At 39.8% G+C, this 20,528-nt stretch overlaps 1 protein-coding gene across 2 annotated transcripts in view; it reads left to right on the forward strand.

Moving 5' to 3' along the window:
• TRPC4AP (transient receptor potential cation channel subfamily C member 4 associated protein) overlaps positions 1-20,528 on the forward strand; it is a 43,087-nt gene that overhangs the window by 19,034 nt on the left and 3,525 nt on the right. For both annotated transcript variants that reach the window (XM_026101142.2, XM_026101141.2), the window contains 14 exons: positions 842-897; positions 2,447-2,575; positions 3,512-3,713; positions 5,611-5,799; positions 7,418-7,560; positions 11,293-11,424; positions 12,083-12,141; positions 14,564-14,665; positions 16,512-16,595; positions 16,927-17,017; positions 17,376-17,516; positions 19,269-19,377; positions 19,583-19,695; positions 19,926-20,132. In XM_026101142.2, coding sequence (XP_025956927.1) covers positions 842-897; positions 2,447-2,575; positions 3,512-3,713; positions 5,611-5,799; positions 7,418-7,560; positions 11,293-11,424; positions 12,083-12,141; positions 14,564-14,665; positions 16,512-16,595; positions 16,927-17,017; positions 17,376-17,516; positions 19,269-19,377; positions 19,583-19,695; positions 19,926-20,132 — 1,757 coding nt within the window. The remainder of the gene's footprint in view (positions 1-841; positions 898-2,446; positions 2,576-3,511; positions 3,714-5,610; positions 5,800-7,417; positions 7,561-11,292; positions 11,425-12,082; positions 12,142-14,563; positions 14,666-16,511; positions 16,596-16,926; positions 17,018-17,375; positions 17,517-19,268; positions 19,378-19,582; positions 19,696-19,925; positions 20,133-20,528) is intronic.

Genomic DNA, 20,528 nt, shown 5'->3' on the forward strand with positions numbered 1-20,528 from the left:
GGAGTTGTAGAGATTGTGTAATAATAAAAAGTATGCTGTCTTCTTGAGCTAGTCATAGTGATTAGTAATATCCAAAATGTTACAAGGAAAACTTGCTAATGGGGAGCATTTGCTTCAGTGCAGCTTTCCTTCTGGAACAGCTTTGGTTTAGTATTTTCATTTCTCTTGTCTGTGATTCTGCTGGTTGCCTACAACCCTTATGAGGAAGGGAAATGTTATCATACAGTCTATGCCCTTCAGGTAGGTAACTTGAAAGGTAAAGTAACTTGAACTTGGGCTAGACACACCTGTTGTGTGTTCTGTCTGTACTGAAACTGCATTTTAAATATGAAAATGCTGGAGTAAATCAGGATGAAAGCTTTTCCATCAGTTCCTGATGCTGCCTGGAGAAAACTGCATGGACTAAAGACTTTTATTTTTCCATGTTCACTAATTGGAACTAATATCTCCCAAAGCAGTTTCCTCATATTGAAAAGCTTTTCAAGTTGATCTGCAATTTTTTTTCCCCCTAAAATACTGTTTACACCTTTATCTTTTTCTTTGGCCTATGACTAAGAAGCGCATTAGACCACAAGTACATCTCTGCCTGCAGTTGTAGGCAGTTGTGATAGAGGTGCTTTTTGAAGAAAATGTGAACAGGGCAGGTATAGAGCTGATTTTTATCCTTAAGGTATCTACAGATGTGATCTGAGCTAGCAGTTAGCCTGAAATTCCCACTAACTCTGAGCTAGCAGTTAGCCTGAAATTCCCACTGATTTTGTAGCTATTTATGTCACTAATGTGGATGTTAGTTTTCTCTGGCACCTTATGGCTAATGGATGTCTGCTTTTTTCCTTGGCAGTAAGCGATGACCTCATCAAAGACTGTTTAAGCATACTGTACAACACGTGCATATGTGTAAGTACAACTGCTATGGAAGAGTGTTCTTTTGCTTGACCAACACGTCTGTCTGCTGGTCAGTTTTGTGTGTGCCAATTGATAAGATAACATAGGTTCTTTTAAGCATAATTTAAACTGACTTTGCATTAAAATTCCTTTGGTTAAATACAGAACCACTCTATATTTTGGGGTGTTACTCAGATGATTTGTGTTTTTAAGGCATATTGTCAAGCTTAATTAATTCTGCCTCGTTTGGCTCTTTACATATCTAGGTTCCCATAGGAAAGCCATTTAAGGTTTTCTTTTATTGAAACTTAATTGAAGTGGAAATGTATGCCCACAGTCTACCCCAAGCTGCAGCTCTGCCTGGCTTGTTCAGTAATGGTTCTGGCAAGGTGTTTTAGATTTCATCCTGCAAATACTTTACGTGCTGAATATCAGTTCAGTAATCAACGGATGGCAGGTCAGTGCTGAGGAAAAGTTCTGGGCTAAAGGCCTATTGAGATAGCTCACCTTTAAAATTCTGAAGCTGAAAGTACATGCTTCGGATTATGCGTACAAGGAACAACCTCTAGATGGTTTACTTAATCATACAGTTTATTATGTCATTACCTAGGGAGCATTGTTTAACAAAAACAAAAAGTAATTACTGGCTTTGAGCTGTTTCAAAAAATCAATCTTGTCTTGAGTGTTTGAGTATTAATAGATCATGTTCTCAGTAATAAGTGTCCATATATGGATGGGAAGAAGAAGAGATGGAACACTTTTACTTGACTTCTTAAGTGTTTTTTGTTGTTGTTTTTTAAACTAGAGGCAATGCAAATTTTGACTAGTATAATATGTTAATAAATAAATTTGCAATTTATTGACTAGCTACTGTTTGACTTAAATCACTTCAGAAATACTGCTCTCTTTTGAATGAGATTCAGGATTACAGAAGTATTCTGTGTTCACATTAACTGTTCTTATGCTTCTGTTTGAATATTCAGGAAGGATCTAAGTTCAATTACTGCTCTGTGAGCGTGGGTAAAAAGTCAGTCATATAATAGCTTTGCAAGCAGGTACAATTAATTCTAGAAATGACTGTGCAAGCTCTCAGCGGAGATCAGAGTATGAAAGGTGGCCTTGCTATCGTGACTTTTAGGTTAATTACTGATGTAAATTAAGGCCAGCACTTGATTCTGGTTGCTTGAACGCTGCCCAGCTGAGAGCAGTGCTAACAGCTTAGGAGGAATCTGGGGACTGAATTTAACTTCTGTAAAATGGAGCTGGTCGTAATTTGTATGAGAAACAAGAAGCAAGCTTCCCTGACGTGTTTCCAGGCATGCAGTGTTTACTTTTTTTCAGGCAAGTAAACAATTCTGCACTGAGATGAAGTCTCTCATACTGGTGTCTGGTACTCCTGCAAGCCTCGTGTTAACTTTAAACAGGGATTCGAGTTAGTTTTGATCACTATAAAGACCATGTTTCCTGGTCTCAGGAAAAGCTGATTAGATAACACATTATCTGTAAAAGTGTCCTGCCCGTGCCTTCTGTGTGCTTATGTGTGATTCTTGCTTCTTTCTAGACGGAAGGAGTCACAAGGCGATTGGCAGAAAGAAATGACTTTGTGTTGTTCCTGTTTACACTGATGACAAACAAAAAGACATTCCTACAAACTGCAACGCTCATTGAAGATATGCTGGGAGTTAAAAAGGTTTGAGACTGGTTTCTTAAATTTATTTGTATGGCTTTTTCAGACCAGTGGAAGAAATACAGCTGTATCTATGAAGAGATGGTGAAAAAAATGCTCTGAACTAGCATTCTTGTTTCTTGTAGCTTGTTTGAAACTTGGCTGTTTAGATGGATCAGTAATTTTAATCACAGTTCTGACACCTGATGTTGTATGCGGTAAGCTGGGAGAAACAGGGCGTTTAGGTCTTCTGCACAAACTACGTTTTTGAACTTGCACTGAAATGTTTGTCAGGCTGTCAAGTACCCTGTCATTACAGCTTAGTGTCCTGAAGTGCAAATAAAATATTAGAGATGCAACCATGGAAAAACCAGGGATTAAATGCATCTATGTACACTCTGTGAGAGGGTCAGGGTCCTGTAACTTATTTTGTAGAGTAAAGCTGAGGTAAGAAATAGGCTTAGTTTATCTGAATGTAAGCCTTTTTGCTGAAAACGGGCTTCAACATCTTTTTAGTATTTTTGGATGAAAATCATTACATGAAGAAAATCCAGGAGTCTGCTCTGATCTCTGTGAGCTTTGAAGAGAATGCAGACAGAAGTGGAAAACAAAATAATAAAACTTCTTAATACCTGAATGCAATTAGTCTGTTGAATTTTTTTAAAGAAGTCCTCCAAAATTTACTTAAATACAGAGTCCTGAAGTCTTTAGAAGATGGATTTCTGTACTTGTTAAGCTGATAAATATAAGTGACATCAGTTGTAAATTCACAGGTGTTTTCAGACTCTTCACTTGTTGTTGCCTGTTTACTTCTTTCCTGCTAACATTGAAATAGCACACAGATCTCGCTAGGGAAGAGCTGTAGCTAAAACCCTCTGGCCTTCTGCGTGTGTGGATATTTTCTCTTATTGAGCATTGTGTGTGATTTACTCAAACAGTAGACTATGTTGCCTCTATCAGGAAATGTTACAACTGGATGATATTCCCAATCTTTCGAGCCTTGTGTCCAGTTTTGATCAGCAGCAACTTGCAAACTTCTGCCGGATCCTTGCTGTCACAATTTCCGAACTTGACACAGGAAGTCATGACAAGCACACACTTCTTGCCAAAAATGCGCAGCAGAAAAAAAACTTGGGTCCTTCTCGAGCTGAAATTAATCAAGGTAATTGTTATATTGAACAAATGTAGAAGAATCAAAATAGCCTGTAAAACTTCATCTCCTTCTCTCAACCTCACATCTGTAGTGTATGTTTCTAGAGGATACTGTAAGCATTTTGCCTTATGATGCATGTATCTTTATTCAGTTTCCTTGAAACTGTTTTTCCTGTTAATGAAACTTACTGGGTAGCCTTCAGTTTCATGTGCTGTCAGTGCTGAACTAAAACTGCATGCAGCATGGTTATTGTCCGGGCGGTTCCTTCTATGATTTTATCTGGCTATGTCATGAGCAGGATGTCTGTCTTTATCAAGAAGGAGGAGTGTTTAATGTTAGTTGTATTGCCTACCCTTGCCACACCAGTGTGTGGAAGTCGGTCATCTTATTTTATATATATTGTTGGCTGGACGGTTAGCCTTGAAAATCTGTGGGTGTAATCTAAACTTTTAACTTTGGGCACAGTGCAGATTTTCTTATTTTGCCAAGTACTTCTTGGATCCAATAGTCTTAAGTTTGTACCATCAAAGGTAGAATCTGCTGGTTTCAGCTTTTGAGCTTTGAAGTCAAAGCTGAGTAAGAGCTTTGTTTTAGCTTCTAGACATTTACATAGGTTGTGGTCAAACAGTTTCAGAAAGTGCAAAAAAGGTATTTGGAGCTTTCCTGCACATCATCTGACAGTCATACTGCTACATTTTGCATTAGCCATGAACAATAAAGCTCTATTTGTAACAGGTGTCATCTGTAGGTCATCCAGTGAGAGTTGGATAGTACAGTACAGCAGGCAAACGCTGGGAAACTTTAAAGCAGGGGGTGTACTGTTTTCTGCCCTGTGATCACAAGAGCTTGCTTGTAAAGAGCAATGGAGTATGTAGATGCAGGTACAAAGTTTAAATTAAGCTAGTTGAACTGAATAAGCTTGGATCCTGCAGAGCTGAACTTAGCCAAACAAATATTTAATCATTTTTTGTTCACACAATCAGAGACTATATCTAAGACTATAAAGCATACTGCATTTCAAAACCTTTACCAGGTTGCATATGCTAATGGAGATGATACCAGTGGTAGAATTGCAAGTCTTTCACATAGCATTCCTGGCTAAATTCTTTGTCCTTTTACTGTATGTGTAAGAGTGAAGACTTAACCATGAATCTGTAATAAATGGCTCTAGTAATGAAGTCATTCTGTGAAAACTTCAGGACAAAATGCAGCTCCTAGTGCTTTCCCACCCCTGCAAGATTTTGCAGACTAGTGACCTCTGTCCTTGACCCACTGTGTCTTAGTGTGCAGTTCCATGACAGTTAAAGCCTTCTAACTTGGAGCTGCTGTGATCTGTTCCCCAGCTGTTTTGCTCTATGATGAACTAGTTAAGGAAACTAATACTTTAAAAAAAGCTAGCAGCTTTCGGCCCTGGTGCTGAAGTGAGCTAGTTTAGTTTGCTATGAGACAGACATCTCTGAGGTAAAATTAAGGAGGTGGCATCCCACGGAGAGGAAGGGAGAGATGGAGCTGCCCCTTCCAAGGGTTGCTACTTATTTCCACCAGCTTAATTTTCAGCCAGATCAATTCCTTGATCTGACTCATCGTGGGCTGGAAAACAGCAGGCCAGCAAAGGGGAATCGACCATAAACAAGTAGCTACAGTAGGACAGGGCTGTTTTTGTTCCAGTATCAATCCAACATAGACCAGTTTAGTGTTGACTGAATAATGCCTAGAGCATATACACTGTGCTGGGGCAAGTGGACTGACTTCTTCATTCTCTGGATCTTTTAAACCAGAAGGAAATTGCTTCTATGTACTATTTTCTGCTACTAATATAGAGGTTCGGGGAGTTTGTAGTGTAGAGGATCTGATGACTGTTGTGTCCATGATCTTATGTCATAATAAAACTATTTCTCTTTTTCAGCTACACTTTTGAATATTCCAGGCTTCATTGAGCGATTATGCAAACTGGCAACACGAAAGGTGTCTGAAACAACGGGTACTTCCAGCTTCCTCCAGGAGTTAGAAGAATGGTACACCTGGCTGGACAATGCCCTTGTACTTGATGCCCTGGTGAGAGTGGCAAGTGAAGAGGCAGAGCAGAGCAGCACAGGTATCTGGCTTCCATTCTTCTAGCCACTAATCCTTATTTTACTTCTTCAGTATCTACCACGTTTTGCTTTTCCTTCCGCCTCATATCGATCCCTTCTCTTGCGCCAAAGGCTGACATATCAGCCTTTAGGTCTGACTCATGTTTTATTTTTGTATAGCACTGATTAATTTTCATGAGCTAAAGTTAACAAAAGGGAAAGAAATGTCCCAGGGCAACCATGCTCTTTTCACACCTAAATAACCCTTACTGTAATGCTATACATCCTCCGAACTAATCTTCCTGGGACAGAGAAGAAAATAGACATGTATGGTAAGTTACTTTACCAACATTTTCTCTAAAACCTAGGGTGATAGAATTCGTTTGATATACTTAATTGTCAAACAAGTGGTCCCTTCTTTAAAAAGGAAGGTAGGTACAGCAAAATTAGGTAAGCTAATCGGGGAAAATATATTGTTCCACAAGAGTATATGGAAGTGTTGATACAGCCTTAGGAATATGCTTTTAACTGAATAGCTGGTTTGTTTCTTCACCCGTCAATATTACAAAGATGCAAAGATGTAACATCTGCCTTATTTAACCCAAAATACTCTGTAACAGAATGAGAATTACCCCAGAATTTTAACATCTAAATCTTTGCTTCTGTGCTTCTTTAGAAAACTTTCCTCATTATCCAGTTTCATCAGTCTTATAGCAATTATTGAAAGTTAGTAGAAACGGAAAACACATAGCAGTTTGAAACAGAATTCACAAGAGCTCTCTGAGGTGCAATATTCTTGGTCACCACTCTTGACCCACAACATTAGTTACCAGGCAAACATACAGATATACTTTCCCAGAATACTGTCTCAGTCTCCAGTGGCTTGTGGCTCAGGGATTTCTGAGTCAAAGGTGGCGTCTGTTTTTAGTCTTCAATGTCTTTGTTTTGTTTTGTTTTGTTTCGTTTCATGTGTGTGCCTAGTTACTGTTTCTTCACATGGGTTCAAAACGCATTCACACTATAGTGTGCCAGGGCATTTCACAGCTTAGGTACGGTATAAAGAGCTAACTCCCTTTTTTGAACTGCAACCTGCAAGTTTCACTAAGTCCTGTTTACTTTCTGTCAGTCATGATTTCTGTCATGTTTTCCACTTGCAGTCATGGCATGTTATATCCTATTTCTGTGCTTAGCAATATAATTCTAGAGTAGAGCTATGAAGATTATTTAACTCTGGCCTAAGTACACTGGTTTTGAGCTGTGAAACAGAAGTATGGTAATAGTAAATGCTTCTGATAAACCCACCCCTATTTTTATTACCTCTTCTGCCATGCCCTTTCTGGTACAGTAGTTTCCTAATTCACATAGATAATCCTACTTATTTCATGTAGGAGGTGACATTTAGCTTATTGTGGAGAAATTAATTAACTATATTTTATCTAACCTAAACTTCCAGCTTTTTTTTCTCTTCTCTTGCATTTAACTTAAATTGGTTATTTGTTGTATGCTACTAATTTTTGTTGAGAAGAGGATTCAAGGAGATACTCTGGGCCTACAGCTGCGCTGTTTGAATGTAAAAGTAGCTGTAACAAATCATTTCCTGTTGAAACTGTCTCAGGCTCACATCTTTGCCATCTTGTTCAGAGTCTTCGGATGAAAGTGGATCGACCAACGTCTCAACACAAACAGAGCTTCCACAGTCCATGAAGATCATGCATGAGATTATGTATAAGCTGGAAGTGTTGTATGTTCTCTGTGTGTTACTCATGGGGAGACAAAGAAATCAGGTGAGCATTTGCAAATGGTCACACATGCATAAGTTGATGTCTTTTTAAACCTAGGTGCTCATTAATTTGGTCATAGATGCAGGAACATGAAGAGCAATGCTCAAGGCATAAAGCTGGGCAAATCCCATCATTGCAGCGATGCACAAACAAACAAGCAGTGTTTTGTTCTGAGAAGCAGAATAAGCTATTGGGTCAGGCTTGTCACAAGCTGTGCTGAGCGGTGTGGGGGTGGTATTCAGTCTTTGCAGAGCTGCCTGTCTAGTGCAAGATGGATGCAGAATAACAAAGACAGGCCCTGATCTGATGCATATGTTAAAGGAGCCATCACCTGCCCTGATCTGCAGCAGCAAGTGCCAGGAACATCTCATTTAGGAAGCATTCTCTACCTACATGTAAGGAAGCATGTGGATATACCTGGGTGCTACTGGAGCTGCCTGCTGGGGCATTCTTCCTCCTCCCTGTGCCTTCTCCCTGTGACTCTGCTTGGACAGGCAGAGAGAATGCCCAAGATGTAATTGTAGCTACCAGAATGCGGATCTGTTATTTTGCATTGTATTAAGTCAGATCTGCCTAATTTCACTCCAAGAATGCAGTTTTATAGATGCTGCAGAAACTGCTTCTAACTTGTACTTGTGCCACTGCCACCTATTTAGGGAGCTGGCAGTGCTAGCTTTGGTATCTCTGTGGCTCAGTTTTGGTGTGTTACCATCAAATGTGACAGAGTAGCAAGTGTGCTATAGAAATAGCTAGCTTTGAAGCTAACTTCTTTTATGTGCTAGGAAGAAAACTCCTTGTTCTTCCTCTGCCATTGCTGCTCCCATGCAAACAGGGAAACTATTTGACGTAGGGTAAAGCTGGCAGGCAGGAAGCTTCTTTTCTGAAGCTAATTTGGGACTGGAAGTGCATTTTGCAAGATTTAAGTTTCTAAAGTCCAGCTGCTTTGTGTCAAGAGCCAAGTCCTTTTGTAAAAAACACTGCCTTTGTAACCCATGATATATCCAACATTACTTAATCTACATAGAGCTTTCAAGGAATTTTGATGGATGTAAATCATGCCACTTTTTGAGAGAAAGTCAGATTAAGAACTAGAACTGAACTGTTCTCCTTCAGAAATAAATCCTTTTATGTGGAAAGCTCCAAAAAGCGGGAAACAGCAGTGTCTGCGTTAGCACTCTAACTGGCAAGCATTTCAGCTACATGATGGTATCTCTATTCCATGAGGAGCTAAAAGTGCTGGCTCTGTGACATCAGTCTTCCAGTTTAGGCAGCTGTTAATAGTTTGATATTGCAATAATTTTGAATAGAATTTCTAAAGGACGTCACAACCGTCTTCAGTCCACTGCTCCATGATAAACAACATAACGGTCTGACACTTGCTTAAAGCATGATGCAACTTCTTAACAAACTGAACCTTTTCCTGAATGTTTACTCCAAATCCTTGGCTTAAACTTGACTGCTGGCTAACTTGCACAGATTGAAAACTGTGTTAGCAGTGACTCGGTTCCTACCTGCTGCCACATTGCGGATGATCTCACTCTTGGGGACAAGTGATGTTTCACTGCGGATCCTTGCCTTTGTTTCCCTCTCATTATGGTCACACCCCAAACTACACCTCTCATATGTATTTTTATAAGCTGACTTGTATTTTCCTATTGTGGTGAAAGATGACAAATTGTTTTACTTGCTCCTGCTATAGGGAGCCAAACTGCACACAGCAGAAGGACGCATAATAGCTTTAGTAGTGAGAAAGCAATAGAGCAGCTCCTGTGAAGCTGGGCAGCAACAGGAAAAAGTTGAAGGCATTTGAAGAACTGTTGGAATGAGTTGGGGGTCTGGGAGGGAGCATGATCCAAAACCAATGACTGACTCAGGAACTCTGTCATGCAGTGGTCAGGTGAGAGCTTTGAGTTCAGCAAACTAAAGGTAGATTGCATGCATTTCAAATTAGGGACATATCATTTGGGACAAGCAGGTTATGTTCTGTGTGGAAAGCAGATTCCGGAGTTAAAATGATGAGTGTGGAGAGCTGCTTTCGTGAGGGAGCCAGAGCACTCACAGGCAGCTCACACGCCTGGCTTCATCCTGTTGCGCTTGTGCCACACTGACCACTGAGGGATGGAGACTACGGGAAGTGCTTTGTTTGGACAAAACCCCAAGAGTGATTTCTGCTGGAGGCTTATGCCTGGGTCAAAGTATCTGAGAGCATTTTAAAGTAAGGGAACACAGAAGACTCCAAGTTTGCAGTCTGACAGAGGGAGGTGGGAGGGAGCTGCATGCTGCTTCAAACTTGATGCTCACAGAGCTGCTCAGTGGTGGGAGTGTGATTTATATATCAGTGGAAAGTTAGTAGCTGCAGCTGAGAGGAATTCAAAACACTACTAACTATGCTGCTAACGAGTAAAAAAGAAACCGGTGAAATAGCATTGGCTTAAATATTTTCAATTGGCTCAAGTATTTGAGGAAATAGAGCAAAATGGAGTGCTCAGCTTAAAATACTTTTAGTTATAATTCACTGCAGGGACAGCCTAGGTTAGTGTTTAGGTGACCTGATTTTTAAGGGACATTCCTCTTCCAGCTTAAAATACTTTTAGTTATAATTCACTGCAGGGACAGCCTAGGTTAGTGTTTAGGTGACCTGATTTTTAAGGGACATTCCTCTTCCTGCTTTGCGCACTTCCTTTATTATTTCTGTGCCTGTTTAAAAAAAAAAAAAACCCACCGTAGAGATATTAAATATAACCCATAACCAACACATTCAGCAAACTGCTCCAATGGATTGTTTCCTGAATCCACAGGGAGCTTGTCAGTTCAGGGAGAAAGCCTGTTGTTGTGCTTTCCCAGTCATGCATGGTTTTCAGCTCTTACATCTCAAGGGATACTGCTTGTCTCTAGGATTCTAACTGTCTGTGCCTGTTTGCTAGGACTCTAACTGGTGAGGGTCTCCATTTGTATTTCTCCTATTCCTCACCTTTCAAATTGCTTACATCAAAAGTACTGATGCTTGGGCTGAAGGCATTTAATGATAATTCACACCAAAAGCATTAAGTTTTTTACATGAGTAGCTCTGTAGCCTGTTTCAAATATGTCACAGTGTTCTGTGTCGCTGCCTTGGCGGGCGGGCTGATACACCTGAGTATTTTAGCACTTTCTTTTCTTCTTAGCGTACTCCAGAGAAGTTTGACTTTCTGTTAACCTGCAGAAGCAGTGATTGAACCGTAGTTTTACAGTGTTACTGCTGAAGTCTGCTCAGAACTCCTGCCCTAGGTCATTTGAACAAAAATGCTATTGATATTTTATGTTGTCTTCAAAGGGCTACCTCAGCATTAGCTGCATGAGCTAGAAAGGCAAAATATGCTCAGTAGATGACTGGCAGCAGAATGTTAACAGTTTAGCTTTTGTGATGCACAGAAATTAAGTATGGATGTATTTTCAGTGTTATAAATGATCTCCTGATGTGCCAAGCTGCTTCCTGAGGCACAGCGGTTGATTCAAGTGTTGGCTAAGAGCTTTCTACAAAAAACCTGAGTCTGTTTTCTGTCCATGTCCACCAAATGGAAACTATTCTAATGATACCCCATGCTTAGTATGCATGTTAACATAAACATATGATGTTTGATAAAGAATTTATTCTTTCTGTTGTCAGGAAATTATATAATTATGCCCATCTGTTTGCAGGCTATATTATATCTGTATTTGAGGCTGCAACAAATAAGAACTACTCTTCTTTTCTAGGTTCATAAAATGATAGCAGAGTTCAAGCTGATTCCTGGCCTCAATAATTTGTTTGACAAACTGATCTGGAGGAAACATTCAGCATCAGCCCTTGTTCTGCACGGGCATAATCAAAATTGTGACTGTAGCCCGGTGAGTAACTTTATTAATTCTGTATGAAATCTTGATCTCATTTGTAATATAATTCTGAGAAACTGTACTGAGTAACTGAATGTCTGGATCGTAAATACAGTGCAACATGGTAGGATTCAGTGTTTTGGTTTTGGACTGCAAATAGTTTTCACCAAAGTCTTTATTTTTGTTCACTGTAGTTTATTTGTGGGAAATTTAGCCTCTCTTTTCTCTCCCAGTTTCGGAACTGGGAAAGAGGGTATTTCTGTAATCCCTGAGGGCCAAAGGGAGGAGAAGACTGGAACTTAAAGAAATGATGCGTAAGGGGTCTAACAAAGAGGTCCAGAGAAAAAAGCGGATTGCAGTCAGGTTTTTCAAACCTAGATATAAAACATTATTCTAAACTGATCGGTGTAGAGATGAGCTTTTTTGTCTTTGCAGTGAGAACAATCATTTATTGACTATCGTATGCACAGTTTTGCATGTGGGCTTCACTTCAATTCTATTTATGGAAGCCTGCAAAGTGCAGCCTTCTGCATTTATGCAAGTCATTTGCTCTGCTGTGGAAATGAGTTTGATTTGGAGAGGTTTCCAATTCAACTGTTTCATGTCTGCTAGGTAGCTGAAGAGGTCAAAAAATCCTAAAGCAATTTTCAACCTCTTTCTTCTCTCTTTCTAGGACATCACTTTAAAAATACAGTTCCTGAGGCTTCTTCAGAGCTTTAGCGATCATCATGAGTGAGTATGAAAAACTTGGTGGATTGTGGCTCAGCAATACAGTTTGCCCAACTGCAGTTACAATGGGTGTCCTAGGCACAGTGCAGACTGTGTGAATGGAAAGTTGTCTTACCCTTGAAACTCTATTCAGATGTTCACATGCCTTTGAGTTTCTGCTATGAATAGACTCAGGATATGCTCACCAGTGAGCATATTTTAATTATGCCTATTGATTAAACCTAGCCCATTTTGCCTCATGTTGAAATGAGCTGAAGCTTTCATGTGATCAGTTACCAATTTTCAGTGAAGAAATAAGAAAGTGGCTTTCATGATGCTGTTTGTCTGGCTGTTCCCTGAGAACTGGTAGTGGAGGCAATATGTTCACAGGATAACTTTTCTCCTGTGTGCATGCTCAGGTTTAATTCAAAGTGGAACAAGTGTAAAAAAGGCTGTTGGAAGATCGGGCGAAAGACGGCATATCTCTGCAGAGGTTATCAGTGCTCTTTTGCCCTTGCACAAAGGCTAGGAAGAATGATTGCTGCTTAAATACCAGCAATGGAGAAGACCCGATTTAACTGAAGCAAAATGTTAGAACAATTATCTGTAAGCTCATCATCAGGAAGTTAGGTTAGATACTGGAAGAAAGTTTCTATTTCCTTTCGGAAGACATATTTCTGAAGCTTGATTCTTCTGGAGTAGCTGGATGGTGATGCAGTTTGGGAGTTTTTTGTTGTCTTTTTTTTAATGTGCTTATTTAAGAAGTGCACTTTCAGTGGTGATACAGATATGGTTGTTTGTTCTAATCTTACTTGCAGAATCACGTCTTCCATTGTGTCAGTGATGTGGCACTCTAATTTGACCCTGCAAGTCCATATAGATCTCATTTGAGGCACATTGCACTAAATTTGCATATTAACCATCTTGATGCCTTCACTTCTTGTCTAGCTGGTCTTATTTACAGCCAGGGCTGATACTTCTGTGGAGGTTTTATCTAGTACTATTAAACTTCTTGGATCTTAATATTAGAAATGTCAGCCAGTTTAAATAGGAAAAAAAGTTTTAAGTAGGGGGAACTGCTGGATGTATTTTAAACCTAAAGGGAAGGTTGACATATTGCAGTTCCTCCATGCAAGACATTGTTTGTCCAGGAATCACTCCAGGTTTTCCAATAAAATCTCTTAAGATACTATTCATATTTAAGTGGCTGCTAAAAAGATTTCAGGCTTGTTTAAAAAAAAAAAAAACATCTTTCAACTGTAACATTTGAGCAAATGGTATGTGTGGAATCTGGTTAGGTTTTTTTAAGCAAATAATTAAATAAACTCTCTGTGAAATCACAGATCAGTTGAGTGAGCTGAGGACAAGATGAAAACAAGTGCTTGTTTTCTAATATTGACTTCAGTAAAACTATGATTATACCCAACCTGCAGAACTGTTTATGTGTGGAGAGAGAGGTTATATTTTCATTACAGAAACCTGTTGATCCAGATCAAAAGAAGCTTCACATGACAGCCTCAGTGAGCACTAATCTGGAAGATAGTGTTTGAAGCAAGAAGGCATATGAAAGAAGCTTCCCCTCCCCATCACCTTTCTGGTCTAATAGTTTATCTTCTATGTAGTTACTATGTTTTCATGAACAGGTTCTCTTCCCACACCCAGGTATCACATCATTCTTTATGGTTTCCTGAAAATAAATCTTTGCTGTCTGATTCTGAGCAGGTTGAAGTAGGAGGGCTTTTGGGAGCATGCTGGAATTGGTGGGGGGATTGTGGCAAAAGGAGACTCTGGAGTACACTTTTACTTTGTCTAACCTGCTCTGCTATGGAACTCTGGGGGTTTCTTTTATTTTACAGATAATCCAATTGGATTTTGTTGTGAAAAATTTAGTATTCAATATGGCATTTTATTTGAATTTTTTATATCTAGGTTTTTATATCCATCCCTGTTTTCTTTTCTGCATTTCATGAAGTCTTTAAATATTTCCAGGGTAGCCAGTTCAATCACAGTAATAACATACCAGGAAGATTGGGTATTTTGTTTGGTTTTTTTACAGTTTCAGATTCCTGCCCTCTATGTGAGGTTAATTACTGATAAATAGCATAGTCACTTTATGGCAGAGAAAAACTGTAGGAAGCTATGAAGGAGTCTGCTATTTAAGTCTGTTGAAATTCAGCAAACTATCACTGAGGTTTTTAAAAACTAGTGCCATCTGGAAGCAAATATTTACAAAACAAACCTTAAGATCCTGATCAGATCAGCAAAGGATAGGTATCATGAAGCTGGTTAGTGTTGAGACTTGCATTTGGCAGGTTTCAGAGGAGGCTTACAAAACTGCAGCTAGCTTTGTGGCGTGGTGTTACTCTTCATGGAATTGCACATATGTCTGTCTCTTTAATGGTTTCATCACTTCTTTCCTCCCTGCTCCCCAACTACCTTGCTTTAGGAACAAGTATCTGCTTTTAAACAGCCAAGAACTTAACGAACTGAGTGCAATCTCCCATAAAGCCAACATCCCTGAAGTTGATGCAGTTGTTAACACGGACAGGTAAGTAGGGGTAGAGGTACTAGGCCAGCAGCTTCTGGCATTTTGCAAGCATTTACGTTGGAGGTTTGATGTCACCTGTTTTGCCTGAAGTCCTACAGAGCACCACACTTGCTTTAGTTTCAGTGATATGTTTCAGCAGGAAGTATCTCAGTTTGTATAGTGTTCGTGGTTGCTAGCAACTTTAAAGTGTGCTTGTACTCTGAGTAAGGCCCTTTAAAAACAAGCGCAACCTGATGTGGGCATTTTGAGTCTGTGGCCCAGACTTCCATATGATGTGCTAGGTCTGCCTGTTTGTCTGGCTTGTCTCACTACTGGCTTTGCGGAAAGAGCTGGGATCCCTCTAATGCATGAATTGCTGCTACTAATAAATATTAGACTTGAAATTGAGGAACAGTCTGTGCGCATAATGTCCATTTCTAGTCTGCATAAACAGATTTAAGTATGTCTACTCAAAGCTTTTATTTTAAGAGCAGCTAATAACTAGAATAAGCTAAATTAGATGAATGTATTAAACCACTTAGAGAAATCCCAGCATTTTACTTGGCTATCTATTGGGTTGACTATTTTGATTTAATTTAATACACAGCTCTGATGTAAAAACCTCACAAAGTGAAACGTTTGCAGAATTTAGTGGTCAGAATACTTCCAGAGTATCGGTAGGGACTTGGATTGCACAAAGCAGATTTACCGTGCTTCAAAAGGGAATTCTCTAAGAGGATTTCCAGATTATAATTATTATCATAATAATCTGCCTAACTGGTAAGAAGTGGTATCAGTGTCAGTCAGGTCCCTTCTTCCTAAGCACAGGTACCTTTCTGTCTTTGTTCAAAAAGGAATAAATATTTGGGAAGGGGGAGAAATTTGGCCTGTTATGAGTGCACTGAAAGGAAGTGGAACAAGGATGTAAACAGCTTTTTCCATCCTGCAAAGTTTCTCAGCTTTCTTGAGTCTTAGTACAAACAGACTATCATGCTAAAAGCATACCACTTTCCACAAGGGCTTGGTCAGCTGGTTATTGAATGCTCAGCAAAGATGCTGATACAGTATGCAGACAAGAACCTGGATGCGTCAGCTGAATACACATGCTGTTTTTCTTGGAGTAGAAAAGTGCCACTTTGAAGCATCTTATCCTACCTCTGCAGAATGGCTTGTATAGCCACACAGGCAGCATCACTCAGTTTCTGCCATAAACTTGTTTTCTTTTTCAGCCTTAGCATTTCATTTACGTAGCACCTTTCTTGATACATGAGATTAAGGCAGTGCTTCTGCACCTGCTTCCAGTGGGTAGATACTGTACTGAGGTGCTATTCTATACAGGCAATATCACAGTCCTACAGCCTCTATAATTCTGTTAGTACAAATAGAGAAAGGCTATCTAATCTGGAAGATGCAAGACGCTAGGTTTCCATCCTCTTATCTGCTGCCTACTAAACAGAATTTAGACCTTTCTTTACATTTGTTGAGGGGGGAAAAAGGCATGTTTTTCTTTCATTCCTGAGCTCAAGTTGATATCTGGCCTTTTTTCTTTTTTAATCACTTAATTTTTACAAATTGCATTTGCATTTTTGAAATCATTAATATTTTGAAAGAGAAGAAATGGTCTTCTGTTGGATTTATTTGGAAGCCATTCATTTGGAAGGTTTTTCATAACTTTACCAAAGGTAGTTAGGAGACCTCTCCCACTGGTAGAACTGTTAAAAAAAAGTTAATGCATCTTCTTGTTGTAGAGCTAGTACTGGGCTGTAGATCACTAGAAGTTCTGGAGAGGAGACTGGATTCAGTGTTCTACAAAGTATAGCAATCGTCAGCCCTTCCACTCATACTGTAATTTTTTTGCATGCTTTAGGAGTCTTGTCTGTGATGGGAAGAGAGGTTTGTTAACCAAACTACTTCAGGTCATGAAGAAGGAACCAGCTGAATCCTCCTTCAGGTAGGCGTTGCTTGCACTTCAGCATATTATTTTGAGGTGATTGGAAAAGCAGTTTTTGCAGGGCTTGCAGCAGTTGAAAATGCTTAAAATCATAAGGCGTGAAAATTTTTTTGTTGCATTTGGCTGCAGTGACAGTGCAGGTGAGGGAGAAGGCCAAAGCATGCCTTGGACCTTATATCCAATACAATCGCTGACTTTTTCTGGGATCAACGAGTCTCTCTCCAGCTTCACGTTGGAACGAAACTGATGAGGAAACTTAGTTTAAATTCTGGTTAAATTCTTCCCCTTACTCCAATATTAAAACTAAAACCTCATGTCTCCTGTTTCTCAGGTTTTGGCAAGCAAGGGCAGTTGAAAGTTTTCTGCGAGGCACCACCTCCTATGCAGACCAGATGTTCCTGCTAAAGAGAGGACTGCTGGAGGTAAGTAGTACATGCTAAGCTCAATCTGTAACATATCTCCATAACAATCAATAAAGAATTCAGAGAGGGTAAAAATGGAGTGCTAAAGATTCACTATAGTAGTAGGGCAATTTTTGTAATGTTGAAAAGTGCTTGTGAGTTCTGCTTGTGGCAGCTAGACATGGGGTGGCCCATTCTGTTAAATTAACTTTCCACTGGTGCAGACTATAGCAGACTCATCTGAATGGTTGTCTATAATTCTGCCATATAAGAACTAAACCTGCAGATAAATGTTTGAAGTAGTGATTAAATCAGAGTCTGTGCTGTACTGGTGGCTTGGGCTAAACTCTGACAATAACATGTTTTCTTCCCATGCCAGCATATTCTCTACTGCATTGTTGATAGTGAGTGCAAGTCGCGGGATGTGCTGCAGAGTTACTTTGACCTTCTGGGAGAACTGATGAAATTTAATATTGATGCATTCAAGAGGTTCAACAAGTACATCAACACAGATGAGAAGGTAGATATTTGTAAAAGCTGTCCCCAGTAGGTCATATTACACCCTTGTGTAACCAGTTGTAGCAGTGGGAAACTCAGGTTCGTTTGCTACTTTTGGTGTGATTGTTGAGTTTGGTGCACAATAAACACAGAGCACTGACCTGCCAAAGTCTCTTCATAAGTACATAAGTTTCTGACTTTTCCTCTGGGTACACTAGTATTTTCAGAAGTGCCCCCAGCTGTTCTGAGTCAGTGAGTTCTGAGTTTTTCAGAAAATGTTGCCCCGTTGCGTGATCAGGCAGATCCAAGGTCAGAGCTTAGAGACCGTAGAACAGTTCCTGTGATGTCACTGGGTTTTGGTTTAAGCTGGTTTTTGTGGACATTCAGACAGGCTATCCAATAAATCTTTCAGGGTTGCTTGTAAAGAAAATTCTTATGGAAGACAAATCTTAATGTAGGTGACTAAAAATACTCATTATTATTTGTTAATGCTAAAAGGTATGTCTTTGCTTTGGTATTATTTCAACTTACAGGCATATTTAAAAAGTCATTCCCTATAAAACACTTAAAGTTTTATATGTAGATTAAAAATGGACAGCTCTCTATGCATAACTGGTTTCATGTTTTTACACACTCTGATCTTTATGCACTCTTATGATCTCAGCTGGTGATTAGGTTTTGAGTGGCATCCCACTCTTGCTTATGATACTAAAAAAGTTTTCTAGTTGCTGCTAAATCTGGCAGACCTTGGAGAATAGAAGCAGAGAAGTATTTCCAAGAAGGGTGTATTTAATATCAGGTTGTTCCCTGGTAACTAAACTGACAAATTCTAGAGAATCTACTTCTAGAAATATAAGTTGTGTGTGCTTCCTATTTATTGGTCTGTAACTTTTTCTTAATCCTCATTCTTTATGTCTCATTGTATGCCTCCTTAGCACTAACTGCTAAAAATAAGTGTAGGAAAATGTGGACCTGTGTAGGAACTACAGAGCCCAACAGCTCCTGTTTATCTCATCTCCCTTTCAAAACAAATAGCCTGTGGAATCTTGGTCTCACTGAAGTGATTTGTGGTCTCATTGAAGTGATTTGTAACAGATTTTAGTAGTGCCAGACATCTTTGGTCAGCACTTGCTGCCAGTATTGGCTTGGCTTGGATGAGGCAGGTTGGGAGTATGTCTCTCCCTTTATTCTTGTTAGGGTTAAAGCAAGTTAATTAAGGTGGGTGTATCCACTCCTTGTTCTTGGGCTGACTGGGCCTTGATACCTGTTCCACTTTCATGTCAGTTGTTCTAGCACGCACACTTACTTAAGAGTGAAAAGGCACTCTGACTAAGTGTTCAGGCTGAAAGTGGCTGGTAGGGAAATGACCATACGGGTTTTGGCATTCAGAACCTAGCTTCTGTCTTATCTCTGTTTCTAAAGGGAAGGGGAAGTTGTCCGCATTTGTGAAGCCTTATTTTGATGATGTGCACTTGTGGCTGCTTGCAAGATGGTTTCTCCCATAACCTTTAAGAACTGTACTCTTTCAGTCTTGAAAGTTCAATTCTGGAGTCCTGTTATTATTTTCCTACTCACGAAGCCTTATTTGTTTCTCTGCCTGCTGAGGTTCAGTAGCCTGTTCCCCTTGTTCCAACAGAGTAATTGGTTTAGTGCGCCTCTTGGTTGTAACACATTCTTAAAAGAGTATGAAATGCTGTTCTGTCAGGCTTCATCTGTTAGTGCTTATGTAGGATACTTTTCAGGCAAATGCAACACTAAAAGTATTTCTCTTTAGTTCCAGACATTTTTGAATCAGATCAACAGTTCACTGGTTGACTCAAACATGTTGGTTCGCTGCATTACGTTGTCCTTGGACCGATTTGAGAATCAGTCTGATGCTGAAGGTAAAGAATAAGGAGTGTTGTTTGTGTGTGGTAGTGATAGTAGTTATTTTAAGCCTGGGCTTTGAAAATGTTGGTTGGAGACAGAGAAGTACCCCCTTTGTGTTTGTTCTTATGGTCTAAGGACCAGTTCTTACAGCTGCAATGCTCAGATCAATGTATCTTAAACTTTAAGCACCTGATGAATCTCTTTTTCTTCTTGCTGCAGTTGCAGAAGTCCTGTCAGAGTGCCGCCTGCTATCATATATGTCCCAGATGTCCATGAGAATGTCCTTTCTTTTCCGTCTCATTAATATTATTCATGTACAGACACTTACACAGGTAAGAGCTGACAATAATTTCACTGATACCTTGCTGATACTGTGTACTGATGAGCTGGGCTGGGAGCAGGGAGGAACCTGGCTTCTCTTCAAGAGATCAGTGTTGGTTTTTTGTGTTAAAGATTAAGAACTTCCGCTGCATGCTTGCCTTGAGGGCATTTTGAAGGTAATATATACAATCAATATCTCAAATTTTTGTTGTTTGACCTACTATGTTGTTTTTACTTTTAGGAAAATGTCAGTTGTTTGAACACAAGTTTAGTTATCTTAATGCTGGCCCGAAGGAAAGAAAAGCTACCTTTTTATCTGCGCACTTTGCAACAGATGGAATACACAAAAAAATACCCAGGCTTCATCCTGAACAACTTCCATAGTCTCCTGCGATTCTGGCAACAGCATTACCTCAACAAGGACAAAGACAGCACCTGCTTAGAAAATGTATGTGAACCTCTTAAACATAGTAAGAAAAATCGTAACCATCTGTGTACTAGTCACCTAGCAATAACGGAAATGATATGATATGAAGGGAAAGAAAGGAGCAAGTTCAACCGCCACCCCACCCCCAGTGTAACTTTCTGAAGTGCTTTTCACACCATTTTATCAGTCAGGTCCCTGGTGCATGCAGTCAGTAGCACAAGAGGTATGGTTCAGGTCTCTCACATGAGCAAGTCAAGAGATGGAGGTGACCATGTAAGGGAGCTGGTCATCTTTTGGGGAGCCTCTGTAGAATTGCTTTTAAAGATGCCAATCCAGGAGGCTTCTTACCACCTTCTGTGGGGCTGAGCACATGAGCTTCAGTGCCTGCTGCTCCCTGAACTAGCAGCCACCTTGCAT

Source organism: Dromaius novaehollandiae, chromosome 16 (genome assembly GCF_036370855.1).
Source record: "Dromaius novaehollandiae isolate bDroNov1 chromosome 16, bDroNov1.hap1, whole genome shotgun sequence".
In the NCBI taxonomy this organism is placed as follows: domain Eukaryota; kingdom Metazoa; phylum Chordata; class Aves; order Casuariiformes; family Dromaiidae; genus Dromaius; species Dromaius novaehollandiae.